Source organism: Lepidothrix coronata, unplaced genomic scaffold (genome assembly GCF_001604755.1).
Source record: "Lepidothrix coronata isolate B3197 unplaced genomic scaffold, Lepidothrix_coronata-1.0 Scaffold122, whole genome shotgun sequence".
NCBI lineage: Eukaryota > Metazoa > Chordata > Aves > Passeriformes > Pipridae > Lepidothrix > Lepidothrix coronata.
The window spans coordinates 2,492,556-2,507,586 of NW_016690302.1; the positions used below are offsets into that span (position 1 = coordinate 2,492,556).

At 49.1% G+C, this 15,031-nt stretch overlaps 1 protein-coding gene across 3 annotated transcripts; it reads right to left on the reverse strand.

Moving 5' to 3' along the window:
- Positions 1 to 10,341: 10,341 nt before the first annotated feature.
- Positions 10,342 to 14,921, reverse strand: AURKAIP1 (aurora kinase A interacting protein 1). 3 transcript variants are annotated; one of them, XM_017825763.1, is made up of 4 exons: positions 14,659 to 14,921; positions 13,232 to 13,320; positions 12,186 to 12,616; positions 10,342 to 11,107 (listed from the first exon to the last, which is right to left on the reverse strand). In XM_017825763.1, the coding sequence occupies exons 2-4, from the start codon at positions 13,281 to 13,283 to the stop codon at positions 11,000 to 11,002; spliced, it is 591 nt and encodes a 196-aa protein (XP_017681252.1). In that variant the 5' UTR covers positions 13,284 to 13,320; positions 14,659 to 14,921; the 3' UTR covers positions 10,342 to 10,999. The 3 variants fall into 3 exon arrangements, with proteins under 3 accessions (XP_017681252.1, XP_017681250.1, XP_017681251.1); XM_017825761.1 differs by lacking the exon at positions 14,659 to 14,921 and adding an exon at positions 13,776 to 13,864; XM_017825762.1 differs by lacking the exon at positions 14,659 to 14,921 and adding an exon at positions 13,762 to 13,806.
- Between the last annotated feature and the right edge of the window lie 110 nt (positions 14,922 to 15,031).

Below are 15,031 nucleotides of genomic sequence, written 5' to 3' on the forward strand. Positions count from 1 at the left end.
TCTCCCCACTGTCCAAAACAGATCCAGAAAACTGCTGGTTTGGTTCTAGGGAAAAATTCTAAAATAACCTTCAGCTAAAAACCCCCCAAAATTTCCCTGCAAACTCCAACTCTGGCACTTCTGGGAAGTGGGGAGGTTTGGGGGGAACGAGGCACAAACAGTCCCTCACTCCACATTCCCACACTCATCACCTGAGCTGTGTCACCACCTCTGTGTCCACAGGTCCAGCCTGATTATGACCCTTTCCGAACCCATCAGCTCGCCTTTGCAAGCCTCAGGAATTCCCACGAGTCCAATTCCATAACCACCCACGTGCAGCAAAGGCTCCTGATCCCCCGTGTCCCTGAGGGGCAAACCTGCTGCCAGGTTCTCAGGTGTCACAGCAGAGCCTGGCCCAGAGCAGCTGAGGTGCTGGGCTGCTGCTGAGCCAGGAATCTCATGGAAGAAGGAGCCTTTCCCGCTGTCTCTGTGAGCCCAGGGAGCCAGACCAGGCTCAAATGTGACAGCCCTTTGTCCAGCTGCGTCAGAGCAGAGGCTGGAAATGTTTGGCTGGGAGGCAAAGAGCTGTTCCCAGGGCACAGGCAGCAAACCCAGCAAACCCTCTCCTCCCTCGGTTTCTCTCAGCCTCAGTCAGAACCTTCCAGGCTGCAATCCCACGTTGCTTCTCCACCTTTCCCTCTCCTGGCTTTGGCACTGCAGAGGTTACTGCCTGGTCCTTGCAGGGCTGCTGGGAGGGATGCAGATTGCTGTGGTTGCTGCTGTCATGAACTGGATATTTCCTGACTGAGAGGAGCCAAGTCCAGGCTGAACCCGCTGAAGTCTCCTAAAGAAAATCGCCCGCTGGAAGGGAAGAGCAACAGCTTCTCTGGGGTCCACAAAGAGAGGAGCAAAGGGACACAGGAGCCTGTTTTGCTGATCTCTGCCTTTTCCTCGCTCTAATTCTGCACAGCCCCTGCTTCCTAGAGCTTTGCTACTCCAAAGAAATCCTGGAAGAGCAGCTGTGTCAACATTTTGCCTGGTCAGGAGCTGAATTTTTAAGCAGATTCTCCACAGAGGCTGAGCAGTGCAGTGCTCCCCAACCCTCCTCCTCCCTCACTCCCAGAGGAGTTTGGGTATCGATTCTCACAACAAGCACCATCCCTTGGCCGCCCACTGCCTCCCAGACAGCTGCCTGCTCTCACCACAAAGCCTGACCAAAGCAAACAACCTCATCCAGGCGAGGGAAAGGCACCTCCCAGCAGCTCTGCTGTGGTTTTGCAGGCTCTGCACCTGCCACCCTCACCCCCAGACCAGCCCAGCAGGAGCAGAAAGGCTCCCAGAGTTGCCCCTAATTCAGAGATGAAATATTAGGGCACTAGAAAATAGGTATTTCCCATCTATTTCAGACACAAAATGTGGGGACTCAGGTGGACAAGCCAAAAGGCAGCGCAGGGCTCACAAGACTAAAATCTGCCAGGAAGTTTCCTCCTCCCCACCTCTTCCATTTTTAACATTTTGGGTTTCAGGCTGCCCTGGAAGATCTCCCAATAAATCTGAGCTGAAAACCACCAGTCAGAAAAACCGAGCAAGTGTCAGATCAGGAAGAAGGTGTGATGCCAAGAGGGACCCTCCAGCCTTTATTGCAATTTTGAGGGCCACTAACCCCGGGAAGCAGGAGTGGAAGTAGTCACTTCCCCCCCACCTTCACAGCTATAAATACATGTATTAAAAAGGAATGCCAGGATTAATGATCTGTTGACATAAATTACAGTACAAGGCCTTATGGACAGGATTTGTCACCACTCCAGGCTTATTATCAACAACTTCTTCAGATCTTCTGTAAATACAGGACCCACAGTGCTCTGCCATGATGAAAGGAAAGGAGAAAATACCTACCCATGGGAAGGAGCAAGGATAATTCCTAGAACTGTGAAGTAGCTCGGGAATAAAGAGTACAAGAGAACAGCTGATTGACAGGTACAGTGGCAAAGGCAGCAGGGATCCCTCAACCCCAAAACCAGGCAGGAATAGAGCTTTGCATGGGAACAGCAAAAGGGAGAAAGGCAGGGGCTCTGCAGGTCAGGGTCAGTGTTCACTGACACCATTTATCTTCTAGTTATCTTCATTTATCTTCACTGTGATCAACCTATAACACCTAGAGGGATAAATACCCACCCACATTCACTCCCTCATCCTAAGAAAGGTCTGGAGGGGGTAGGGGGGCCCTCAGAGCTGCCTGCTCATGGAGGAGAGAGCTGTAACCCAGGCCCATGGGAATTACCACAGGGGGTTTTCACTTGGTTGCAAAGCTTTTCTCGTCAAAATAAATCTTTCAGCTGCAACGAACCCCATGAGCAAGCCCGAAATAATCCAACTTAGAGCAAGAGCTGTGAACCAAAAGGACAAAACTGAAACCCAACCACAATAACAGGGCTGTGGAGTGGAGCCTGTCATTACTGCAGTGATGTAACAAGCCTTGCACCTCCCAGCCCCAGCATTACCACTGTTGTTCCCCAGCCATGAACACCAAAGCCCCTGATTTGCCTTCTCTGAAGAGCACGTCCAGAATGACAGGTTGGAGGTCTGGCCAGATGTTTTTCTGCTTTGTTTGACATCACTGGAGTCCACTGTAACCACCAGCCTGAGGTGCAGCTGCTGAGGCAAACACGGGTCTGGTGTGTGAGGAGGGCAGGTCTCTGACACCCTTTGTTCTGGGGGTGTATGAAATGATATCCTGGCAATAATTAATAACACCCCCAGCACAACCAGAGGAAGGTGAAGGCCACAAAAGCTCCCCACAGTGGCAGCCACTGCGAGGGGCCGAGCTGTGCTGTGCCCAAGCACTCCTGAATCACACAGTCACGGAATCACTGAGCTTGGAAAACACTTCCAGGGTCATGGAATCCAACCTGTGCCCGATGCCCACCTTGTCCCCCAGCCCAGAGCTCTGAGTGCCACGGCCAGTCCTTCCTTGGACACCTCCAGGGGTGGGGACTCCACCACCTCCCTGGGCAGCCCCTTCCAAGGCCTGACCACTCTTTCCAGGAAGAAATTCTTCCTGGTGTCCAACCCAAACCTCCCCTGGCTCTGCTCGAGGCTCCATTTTGAAGCAAAATGAAGTTTCCCAGGAACACTCCGTGGTTTTGGGGGCTGTCCTTCCCTCAGCTTCTTCCTCTCTCGAATCTCCACCTGGAAAGCTCTATTTCCCTCCGTGCCCAAGGCATTGGAGCATAAATTAATTAATGGGACTGTCCAGGTATGCAAGGTATGCAGTGAGCTGGAATGCTGAGAGGTTTTTGATCTGCTTAACCTGCTGAGCTGTGCAGATTGCCCAGGAGAGACCTGGCCGTGCACAAAATGAGGGGTTAAACTGCAGCATCCAAGCTCTGCAAACTGCTCTGGCTGAAGGGATTAACGTGTTTGTGTGTTCTTCCAGCACTGCTGTCCTCACACCAGGTCACAGCCCTGTCTGCACCCTCTGCCATCAGCACCTCCAAAGCTCTGTGGTTCCTGCAGTCCAGCATCCTTGGATGGCACAAAATTTAAACACCCCCTTTGGCTGGGAAGCAGCTCAGCTCCAGATTCCTGAGATTCATCTCTAAACCGTTAATAGGAACCAGTTACAAAAACAGAGAAATTGCCCAGGAAACCAACACAGATTACTTTTCTTTTCTTTTTTTTTTTTTTTTCCAGACAGAAGCTACCCAAAAAAAACACTGACCAAGGAGAAACGGGAAAACAACAAGCAGCAAAGCAAAGCAGAGGTGGAAACAGAGACGCAAAGAAGCACCTCACTGACACCCACAAAGCAGGTGTAAATTACAGTTTTCTCTTAATATTTTTTTGGCATGAACCAAAGTGTTCAAAAAGGTAAATCTGGAAAAGTCGGTTCTCTATAAAAATAATTTTCAGTTGAAAAAAAAAAAAAAAAAGAATTAAGTAGCTCGTCTCGATTGTTTCAGCTTAAATGGCTTTAAAAACTAGACAACCTAAAACTAAAGGAAGTGTTTTTCCTGGTTCCCTCACTCAGGTATGAAGGCTCTCCCTTGGTGGTAGCACACTCCTGTCTGTCCCACACAGCACAGGCAGCTTCTGGGAGGAAAAGTCTGTAGTCTAAACAGACAGGAGCAGGAGGGAGACATGGAACACAAAAGGAAATGACTCACCCAAATCCACAGAGCAGAGCAGTGGCAGGACTGGGAGCAGAGTCCAAAGCAGCTGCAGGCCAGGCTGTGGTACCTCAGACAGAACCCTGGTTTTTAACTTTACAATGGCCTCTTGCATCCCTGTTGCCTCAGATCTTCCCAATATTCCAATTCCCCGGGGCAAACAGGAGTAATTTCTACCTGCTGCTTCTTTTCAGCACACCACAGTGACATTATCTTTTCTAACTTTTATTTCATTTAAATTATTAAGTGCTTGTCTCCCAGTCTATTCTGAGAGCCAGCAGTGTTATCAACACAAGAGGATTAAAAAAAAGAAAAAAGCAGGTATGAGCTCGAAATCACCACATGAACCATGAAGTTACTAAGGGGATGGAAAAATATGAATTGATATGAATTGAGAAATATGAATAAGATCTGAATTGGAGTTCCCATCAATCAGAACTTCAGGAGTGGCTCTGCATCTGTTAATCTTCCCCTAAGGTTCACAGCAGCAGCCAGAAACTGTGTTTTGCTGGGAAACAGGGATTTTTTTTTCAGGGCCACTTGCAACTGAGTGCCCCCAAACCTTCCAGATCTATTCAATGATCCCCCCAAAATTAACTTTAGAATGCCAAGTGCCTGAGACAAAAGGGTGTCCAACCCATGACACGGGACTGAGTCACTCCCATGTGGTTCTGGAGCATCTTGGCTCTTCCAAATCCACGCTCTAGGGGACAGATCCAACTTGGTCCAACTTGGCAGATGGCAGAGAGAGCTGCAACTCAGGAGGAAATGACTGAGGGATCAAATCACCACTCTGAACTCTGCTCAGCCAGTGTGTTTGTCTCAGGAACTGTGAGAGAAAGCAGCAGCTCCGAGCTGTGACATTCCACCTGGCTGGGACTCACCCACCTTCTAAATTCCAGGGAAAAGGCAGACCTGGGTCCCACATTTCAGCAGCTGCAGGGAAGGGGGCCTGCATTTTGCACACTCTTTCATCCCACATCTCAAGACGTGGAAGTTGATAATCCTGCAGAAGGCAGGCGGGTTCTGAGGAAGAGAAGGGAGAAGTAACTGGATCAAGGGCCACTGAAAAACAGTGCCCAGAACTCCTGCACCACTGACCAGCATTCCAAATCCACGCCCCTCGAGCAGGCTGGCCAGGAGCACAGCACAACCTCTCACTCCTAGGCAGCACTAGGTCAGGTTTGTCTAACCTGGGAAAAGCCACAAGCACCCAGAGCTGCTTATTTCTGTGAGGAACAACAAAGCTCTGGGAGTGCTCAGGAGCAGACACACTCAGAGAGCTGCATTTTGTGTCCCCTTCCTGGCCACCAGCACCGTGCCCCAAACCACATCTTTTGGTCTCTGTGCACATGGGAACAGTGCTCTGGCACGAGGAGCTTGGGAAGGGAACCTCCATCCCTCACACAAATTGCAGCCCATCCCTTGCACCCGCCCAAAATAATTAAGCAGTGGCATTCCGGGCACACCAGCTTATTTTGAGATCAGAAATGACTGGGAAAGAGGGGGAAAATTAATAGGTTGGCTCTGAGAAGGGTGCTCAAAGGGTGCTCCTTGAGTTCTCTGACTTACCTCAGGTTTGCAGGCCGTTTCATTTAAAATAAAAATACTTTGGGTGAAAGGAGCTTGCCCTCCATAACACAATCTAATCCTAATTTAGACACACAAATATGGAGCCTGGCCAGCTTTTGAGGGTAGTCTGTGTGAACACTGTATTTGCTCAGGATCAGTGCAGGAGAACTCTGGCAACCATCACTAGCTAAAAAAAAAAACAACCAGGGTGCTGCTGGCTTTGCCTCCCTTAGAAATCAAATTCCCACTCCACAGGAGAGCAGCCTGATGACACCACATATAGAAATGCATGTCCCTCCATCAGGACAAAGTGGAAATGTTCAGGTGACTTTATCCTGGCAGCCCTGCTCCAGAGGGAGCTCTTCCTGCACTGAAAACCACATGTGGCTATTTTTGTTTCTGCTCCCCAGCTCTATAATTAAACAAACACTCCAAGAGAAGGTGTTGTGCCCAGATATTGTTATTTTCCTCTCACTTTTTTTTCCACAGCAGCAGGTTTTTGCACAAATTACTCCTGGGAGGAAGCCTTTCCTGCCTGGGCTTTCCCCAAGGGATGATGTTATCAGAAAGCAGGACACTGTTTATCTACACGAGCCTACAGGATGCCAACAGCAACACCCTCCCACGCCAGAGGGACAGGGAATCCTCAGGGGATGCCCACTCAGACCTGGGAAAGCAGCAGGACAGATGCTGCCCAGCTGGAACCCCGATGGGGTGAGTGGTCAGGGGAGCCCAAGCAGGCTCAGCCCAGGGGAGCAGGCACACGTTTTGCCCTCGGGATGTACCTGCTGATGCTGCTGCTGCTGCTGGGCAGGGTCCAGCTGGCTGCCCCTCCAGGGACTGGCTCCCTCCGTGCTGACAGCAGGGAAAACCCCTGGCCAGGGAGGGATCATCGGCTCTGACTCAGGAGCAGCCGGGCAGTGGGGCTGGTGAGTCACTGCTGCTGCTCACACACACTCCTTTGCTGACTAAAACTCTTTGCAGCCTCTTCAGCCTTTTTCTTCTTATCCTTCAACTTTAACCAGTTCCTCACTGGCTCGTGATAAAGCTCAGCCAGAAGCTTCTCACTGTGAACTGCTGATTCCCTCAAACCAAACCTCTCAAATCCCAAGCTGTTGGTTTTTTTACCTGCTGTGGCCTTTCTTTGCTCAGGACTCCACATCTTTGCCTCAACACCAGTCACTTTGCAAGGGGAAGAGGGACTCTGAGGTGCTCCAGCTGCTGAGGGGCTTCCAGGAGTGTTTTTTTCCAGACCTGGACACACCAAAGGCAATGACAGTCCCTCTGCCTGAGCAGCACCAAGCCTTGATTACTGAACAAGTGAAAAATCTCACTTTAGAACCAGTATTTCACATGATTCTTCTACTTCCAACTAAATTTTAGCCACTTCCATTTAGCCCTGTTTCCATTTCCTAAGGAAACAAGGCACCTACAGTTATGTGGCCCCACTGCCCATCCAACCTCCTCCTTCTTCCCATTATTTTGAACCACAACAGAAAATTTCAGCTGCATTCAAGGGGACAAGTCTCAGATTTATAGCTCTTAGTGCCCAGGCAGGGAGCAAGACTAAAAATTCCCTAAATCAGGGAACTGACGCAAAAGTGACGTATCACATGGTTTCCTTAAATTCCCTGGCTCACAGAACTCCTTGTTGCAGTTTTGTCCCTGTGTTTTATAGGGAAAGTCAGGCAAGAATGGATCCTTCCACAGGAAAGCCAAGCACACTGTTGTTTGCTCAAAGCCAGCTCAGATGTCTGCAGGAGCTACAGCTATTGATATTTTATTTATTTCTTTAGAAATCAGTAGGAAAAACAAACCCCACTTTTCCAACCCGCAAACGCAGCGCTCCAGGTGAAGGACTGAGTGCTGTTATTTTTGGAAGAGGAACCCATCAGGCTCAGCCCAAATGAACCCAAACCAGGATGTTTTCCCAGTCAGGACAGAAATGCCAACAGCAGAACGCGACTGGTGAAAAGAAAAGATGTCATTTTAAGTTATCCACAGGTGCTGTCTGTGAGATCAGCCAGTGGAAACAAGCCTGGTTTGTTAAATTTGGAGCCCCTGGAGCAGGGATCAGACCCACTGAGGCAGAGCTGCCTTCAGAATTTGAGAAGGACCCAGAGCTATTAAAGCCAACAAGCATACACCAATATTTTGACAGTTTTGCCTATGAAAGTGTCCCATTTAACACAGGCATGAGCTCACCAGAGTAAAGGTAGCCACTGTTCCTGCTCAGGAATTATTAGGCAATGATAGTCAGGTCCTGTTAATCCCCTAAAAGGTGTTTTGTACACCAGATGCTCATAAGCTTTCCCTGACAGGGGCTACTCACTTCTTTTTAAGACTGGTCTTGAGTTTGCTAATGGAAGAAAGAGCAGTTCCCACAATATAGACATGGAAAGAACTTGGGCTTCCAGTGCCAGAGTTTGGCTGTGCAGAGAAGTGCTCCTCTCCCTCTGATATTAAAACAAAAAAAATCCAAACCAAAACCAAACAATCAAACAAAAATCAATCAAACACCCTACACACACACACACAATACAAAAACAAACAAAAAAACCCTGACCCCCAACAAACAATAAACCCAAACAAACAATAAACCCAAACAGAAATCCAACACTGCTTTGCAGGGCAAGCACAAGAGTTCCAAACAAAAGGAACATCCTTTTGTGCCTTAAACAGGCACCAGTTGCTTTTAACCAAGACCAGTAGCCTGCTGGACTTCCCCTTTTTCCATGTCAAACTCCAGAGTTGAACAGAATTCATTTGAAGTGACCCAAAACTACAGGAGATATTACCAAGGAGGCTGTTCCTGTGAATTAAAGCAAAGGCTAAAATCTTTTCCACAGACCCCCAGACCACGAGGGGTTATGGTTAACTTGGGCATGAAGAGTTCAATTAATTGCTAAGATGATGCAATTTATACACACTTCAAATGTTCCTACTTTCCACCCACTTGGGCTTCAATCCTTGTTGCCAAGTGACCAACTTTCCTGGCTTCTTGATCTGCCTTGCAATAAAAAGGGTGCTCCCTTTATCAAAAGGTAATTGAAATTAATTTTCTACTTCCCATCAGTATCAGAAATCCCCTCCTTCTGCATCATTTCTAAAAATCCCCTGTCACTGCAAACACCTCAGCTCTGTGAGCACTAAACAACCATCTAACTATGCAAAGCACTGGCAGCTGATCCAGGCTTGTCCACCCCTGTGCCAAGCAAGCCTATCTTGGATTGTGTTAACACAATAGTTGAGGAAAAAGCTGCAGGAAGCAGTTCTTTTGCATTGCTTCCTTTCCCATATACAGCCAGGCCTGATCCTCAGCTGTAAGTTATTCTGCATCCATTTGTGTGGCTGAAAGAACTGTTATTTTATGTCCAGAAGCCTCTAAAACACTTCAAGAACCACACTGATGTAACTGAACACCACGTTTTCTAGAGAAGACTCCTAAAAATGCATTTAATTCTTACCCTACTAGGAAACACAGCAATCCAGGCCAAGGAGACAACCAAAATTTCATTTGCCAGGAAGCATTATTTGCCAGCATTAGAAAGAAGTGGGTGTTCCTGCCACATCCAGCCAGCAGCCACTGCCACCACGGCGCTGGGCTCCCACTTTCCCAAAAGGCAGAACACCCTCTGAGCCTGCAATGGGATGGTTTTTGGCTAAAAGAAACAAAATTCAGAACTTTCGGCCCTTCCAAGTCAGCTGACTTCCTCTTTTAGAGCCAAATCACTTCAGCACAAACCTGATCACTGTGAGAAAAACTATTAAAGTCAAATGTTCTCAGCCGAGCTCGCTGTCTGATTTGAAGTGCACGCAATCCAAGAATTAAGGGTACAAGTATGAGAGAGAAACTGGGTTTCTGTACCAATTTTGAGGACCTTTCCAGACTAATGACTGACACAAAATCACCATCCCACTGGCTATCTCCAATCTCTGGAATAAAGAGTGTAGATTTGTCTCATCAACCTCCTGCTTCCAACCATTTCCTCTCGGGACAGCAAAATAAGGAGACGAAAGAGAAATCTTCCAAGTCTTAAATATTTTGGGAATTGTAACAGTCAAACCTTTCCTGGTTTTTTTTTTTTTTTTTGTTATCACAGCTACACATGCACATACACATTTGCTTGGTGTGCAGATATTTTGGAGAGGAAGAGCAGCTCACAGCAAAGCTTTGTGAACAGGATCTCCTGGACTCGTGCTCCCTCTGCAGAAAAATTCAGTGCAGCTTTCATCTGTCTGATCCTGTTCAGCAAAGTGGGGGAGTTTCAAATTGCATCCTGTGCTCAGGAACATTAGAGCAGAATAAAGGGGAATGCATTTTCAGGGCAACTTCCCCGGGCACTGCACAATGACCAGCCCAAAGGAGCTGATTTTTCTTCCCTCCTCTCTCAGAGGTCAGTTCACCCCAGGAATGCAGACAGGGAAAAGTTAAAATCACACTGAACCACCCAGAACTGCCTCAAACACAAAACCCAAAGCAGAACCCAAACCAGAGCCCAGATATAAAGTCCTCTGTCAGGGTTTATTTTAGATACCTGTATTTTTTCACAGCTTTCATGACTCTCTTCAGCCATGCAAAACCAGGTGATTATTACCAGGGTTGTCTCAGGCACAGAAGTTTTTGTAGTTAACGAATAATTAGCTCTGAGCTTTTATTGATACCAAGACCTGGATGTTCTGTGTGACAGGGGTCAATCAAAGAAAAAAAAAATAACAGTTTTTTATTAGCACAAAATAGAGCACAAATGTGCCTTTAAGGTTGTCCATGCAATGCCTAAGGCACATGCACACCAAGGCTTCAGATAAAGCTTCTGCAGATACAGACACATCCTATGGAATTCTGATCCAACCCCTATCTCCCCAGAATTCTCAGAAAACATCAGCCTTTCTGAAATAAGGCTATGAGAGAATGCAGTTTTGACCTTTTCCAAATGCTTGTGTCATATATACAGCCAAGAAGAATCCTCCCACTGATCCCATCTCCCACCACTGATTGTTCTTATGCTCTAATTAATCAAACAGGAATTCCAGAAATTCAGCTGCAGCCCCAGGACACCTTTGCTCAGACAAAGAGCACAGAGCAGCACCAAACCACCACACAAAGAGCTCACACCAACTCCTCTGGGGAGGAAAAGCATATTCCCATCAGGTCTGTGCTTGGAAAACTCCTTCCTGCTCGTTCCATCACGTTCAGAGAAAGGGTAAATGTCATCCAGGTACTGCAATATTTTTTTTTTAATTACAATTACAGGTCAAAACTCATGACAGGTGGGGTTTTATCGCTTTGTACTCCTCAGGAATATCTTGGGTGTTTGCCAGCCTGCAGGAGGGCCTTTCAGACCAGCCCTTTTCCAGATGCGCTCCAAATCCTTCTCGAATTTTATCTAAAACAGAAAAAAAAAAAGAAGAAAAAGAAAGGTAACACAGCCCAGAAGCAACACCTGAATATTCATTCACAGCCACTGCCCACAAGTCCCAAGGACAATCTGAGTGTAACACACACAAAGGAGACAAAAGCAGCTTGTTTTAAGTGACAAAATATTTAACCTTGCTGCAGAAAGTACAATATTAGACAATAAAATGCACAAGGATCGTGGTAGCATTATTTTAAAAGCCTCGTGCAAGAAGAAGTGAGAAGATGGACAATGAAATGGGAAGAAAATTAAGAGGATTTTCTCATCATTAAGTGTTCAACACTGCCTCCTACAAATCTGAAGACAGGGAATTACAATTAACCCCAATTTGCATCCAGGCAAGGTGAGAATTAGCAGAGAATGAAGGAAACTATCACAGCAAACCCTACTGAAAGGCAGTGCTGAATGAGAACATCCACAGCTTGAACAGAGGCCCATGTCTTCCCCCACCCCTCCTATTAATGGAAGAAAAAGGCTTCTCTATAGGATAAAACAACAGGAAGCACCTGAGGATGTTGGCAAGACAGGAGAGAAATTAAGATTAAACCAATCTCCCTGATACAACACAGACATATCTTTCACACAAACAACACAATTCTTCTTCCATCAGCCACATGTTTTTGTAATTTACTGCCATGGAAGAAAAATTTCACCTATTACCTATCTCACCATCCCAGAATCATTAAGGTTAGAAAAGGTCTTCAGGATCATCAAGTCCACCCTGTGCCCCATCCCCAGCTTGTCCCCCAGCCCAGAGCTCTGAGTGCCACATCGAGGTGTTCCTTGGACACCTCCAGGGATGGGCACTCCCCCACCTCCCTGGGCAGCCCCTTCCAGTGCCTGAGCACCCCTTCCAGGAAGAAATTCCTCCTGATGTCCAACCTGAACCTTCCCTGGCACAGCTCGGGGCTAAACACTGAATTTAAGGCTCTCCAAGCTGCTGCTTTAAAACAATCCCACTTAAAAACATCCCCCCAACACCCGAACAGGGGCGGTTTTGAGGAGCGGCCACGTTCGCTCCGTGGAATTCCCCCTTCCCTGAGCTCACCTGACGCCTCTTCTTGCGCCCCTCCTTTATCCTCCTGCGGATGAACTTCCTCCTCTTGAGCAGCTTCTTGTACTTGTGGCGGTTCATCTTCCTCCTGCGGATCTTGAGGACGTTCTTGCACTGCACTGTCCCCCCGGGGGCTCCCCCTCCTTCCCCCACAGCGGGCGGGGGGCACTCGGACCCCTGGGGGGGCTCATGGCCCGCCTCCTCCTGAGCTCCCTCTGCTTCGGGAAGGGAATATCTCACTGACAGCCAGCTCTCCAAGGGGCTGATGGAGAGTTTCCTGGGAATCAGGATCTCCTCCAGCTCAGGGTCCAGGGTGTGCCACTGCTGGGGCTGGGCCCCGCTCGTGTTGGGGGGCTGGGTGCTGTAGTGGGCGGACGTGGAGCGGCAGCAAAGGAAGGAAGACACAGACCTGGGCAAAAGGTGGCCTTTAGGAGAAAAGAATTTCGTTTAGAAGGCAGAATTTTCACGAGAAAAGCTCTGCCCAGCTCTCAAACCACCAGGCAGCTCTGGCCAGAACACTGTGACAGAGGAAAAGCCTTACAAAACCTGTACTGTCATCACAAAAGCAAGGAGGTCTTTCTAAATTTTAATTGCGCTGCTATAATGCCATTTGCTAAAAATACACTGTACTTTACTGTGTGAACTGCCCAAGTCACCCAGGTAGAGCAGGGTGGAGGTTCTCCTTCACTGAGCAGACCTGGTCTAGTGGAAGGTGTCCCTGCCCACGGCAGGGGGTCGGAACTGGATGATCTTTAAGGTCCCTTCCAACCCAAACCATTCCGTGATTCCATGAACTGTTTGCTGTATCAAACCTTTGCTTTGCTAAGGCATCTCCTCTTTGGCTTAGAAGAGGTGAAGTCAGAGCAACTCAATCCTGACATAATAGATCTGAGAGGTGATAGCACTCAGCAACCACTGACTCAACAACAGCCTCCTCACTCCTGGTCATTGCTTCCCGGAAAAGAAATTTCTGAGACAAATTACCCCAGGAAAAAAACCCAAATAAATAAACAAATAAGGTCCCACAACACCAGTTTTACCTGCAATTCTCGAAGCCTTCAGTAACTGGGAACTCAGCTGTGATATTAACATTTTGTTTCACTTTGTTGACTGGCAGAGCCAGCAATGACTGTTAAAATAAGAACATTTATTTACGGAGGCAAACATGCATTTTACAAAAAAGCCTTCTCTATTTAACCCCGACCCCCCAAAAAAGACGGGCTGAGACACCCTAAACACCCTCCTCGTTTTACCACATCAGTCTGCCGGGCTGTGCCGTGGGGGCCAAGCACAGGGGGTAGCTGAGCCGCGGAGCTGATTAATTAATAAAGCTCGGGCTGCTTTAGCTTTAAAAACACGGCAGCCGAGTCTCCCCGGCACAGCGCCGTTCCCCCTTCAGGCCGGGAGGAGCAGCCGCTCGGCCCTAACGATGGGTCGGAGCCGACGGGCTGCCCCCGCTCCCCGCAGCCCTCCCAGCGCTCCCCGCCGCCGCCCCGAGCCCCCGCACGGCCCGCATGGAGCCCACCCGGCCCTCCCTCCTTCCCTCCCTCCCCGGCCCCGCCGCCATCACCCGCCATCACACACCGGCCCCGCCACCGGAACTTCCGGAGGCACCGGCGGCGCCCTCTGGGGGCGGCCGCGGGACGGCACCGCACGGTCCGTAACGGCCTTTTATGGTCGGTCCCTCACGGCCCTTCGTGGTCCTTCGTGGTTCTTCATGGTCCACCACAGCCCCTCACGGTCCCAGTCTCTGCCCTTCATAATCACGATCCTTCATGGTTACGGTCCCTCACAGGCCTGTCATGGTCCTTCACGGCCCCTCACGGACCTTTATGGTCCCTCATGGTCCTTCACGGTCCTTCATGGCCCCTCACGGCCCCTTACGGTCCTTCACGGGCCCTCATGGTCCTGGTCTTGGCCCTTCATGGTCTCTCACAGTCTGTCCTGGTCCTTCGTGGCTCCTCACGGTCCTGGTTTTGGCCCTTCATGATCCCTGATGGTCCTTCATGGTCCCTCACAGTCTCTCGCAGTCTGTCATGGTCCTTCATGGCTCCTCACGGTCCTGGTCTTGGCCCTTCATGGTCCCTGATGGTCCTTCATGGTCCCTTATAGTCCCTCACAGTCCTTCATGGTCTTGGCCCTTCATGGTCCCTCGTGGTCCCTCATGGTCCCTCAGGGTCCTTCGTGGTCCCTCATGGTCCCTCATGGTCCCTCATAGTCCTTCACAGTCCCTCACGACCCCTCGCAGTCCTGGTCTCAGTCCTGGTCTCACTGACCTTGTAGGAGCATCCCAGGCTGAGCCCCCCCCAGCTCCCTCAGCTTCTCCTGGTGCTCCAGACCCTTCCCCAGCTTTGATCCAAAATAAATCATTCAACCAGTTCAAACCCAGCGTGTCCCTCACCCACTGAGTTTGCACAGACACCTCGGTCACACTTGGAAAGTCAATGTCTGTGTTGTGTTCACTTACTGAGTCACAGCTGAAACAGGTCTGAGCACGGAAGCGTGGCACAACAAGCCACATCAGGAGGAATTTTGGACATCAGGAGGAGTTTCTTCACAGAAAGGGTTGTTAAACATTGGAAGAGGCTGCCCAAGGAGATGGTGGAGTCACCATCCCCGGAGGTGTTCAAGGAACGACTGGATGTGGCACTCAGTGCTCTGGTTTAGTTGACGAGGTGGAGATCAGTGAAAGGTTGGACCTGATGTTCTTGGAGGTCTTTTCCAACCTCAATGATCCTGTGATTCCATTCCAGTGAGACAGTCTATCCCTGTTGCCATGGGGATCATGGAAGGCGGGCAGACACCTCTCCCTTACACACCCTCGTCTGCATCCATGGGCA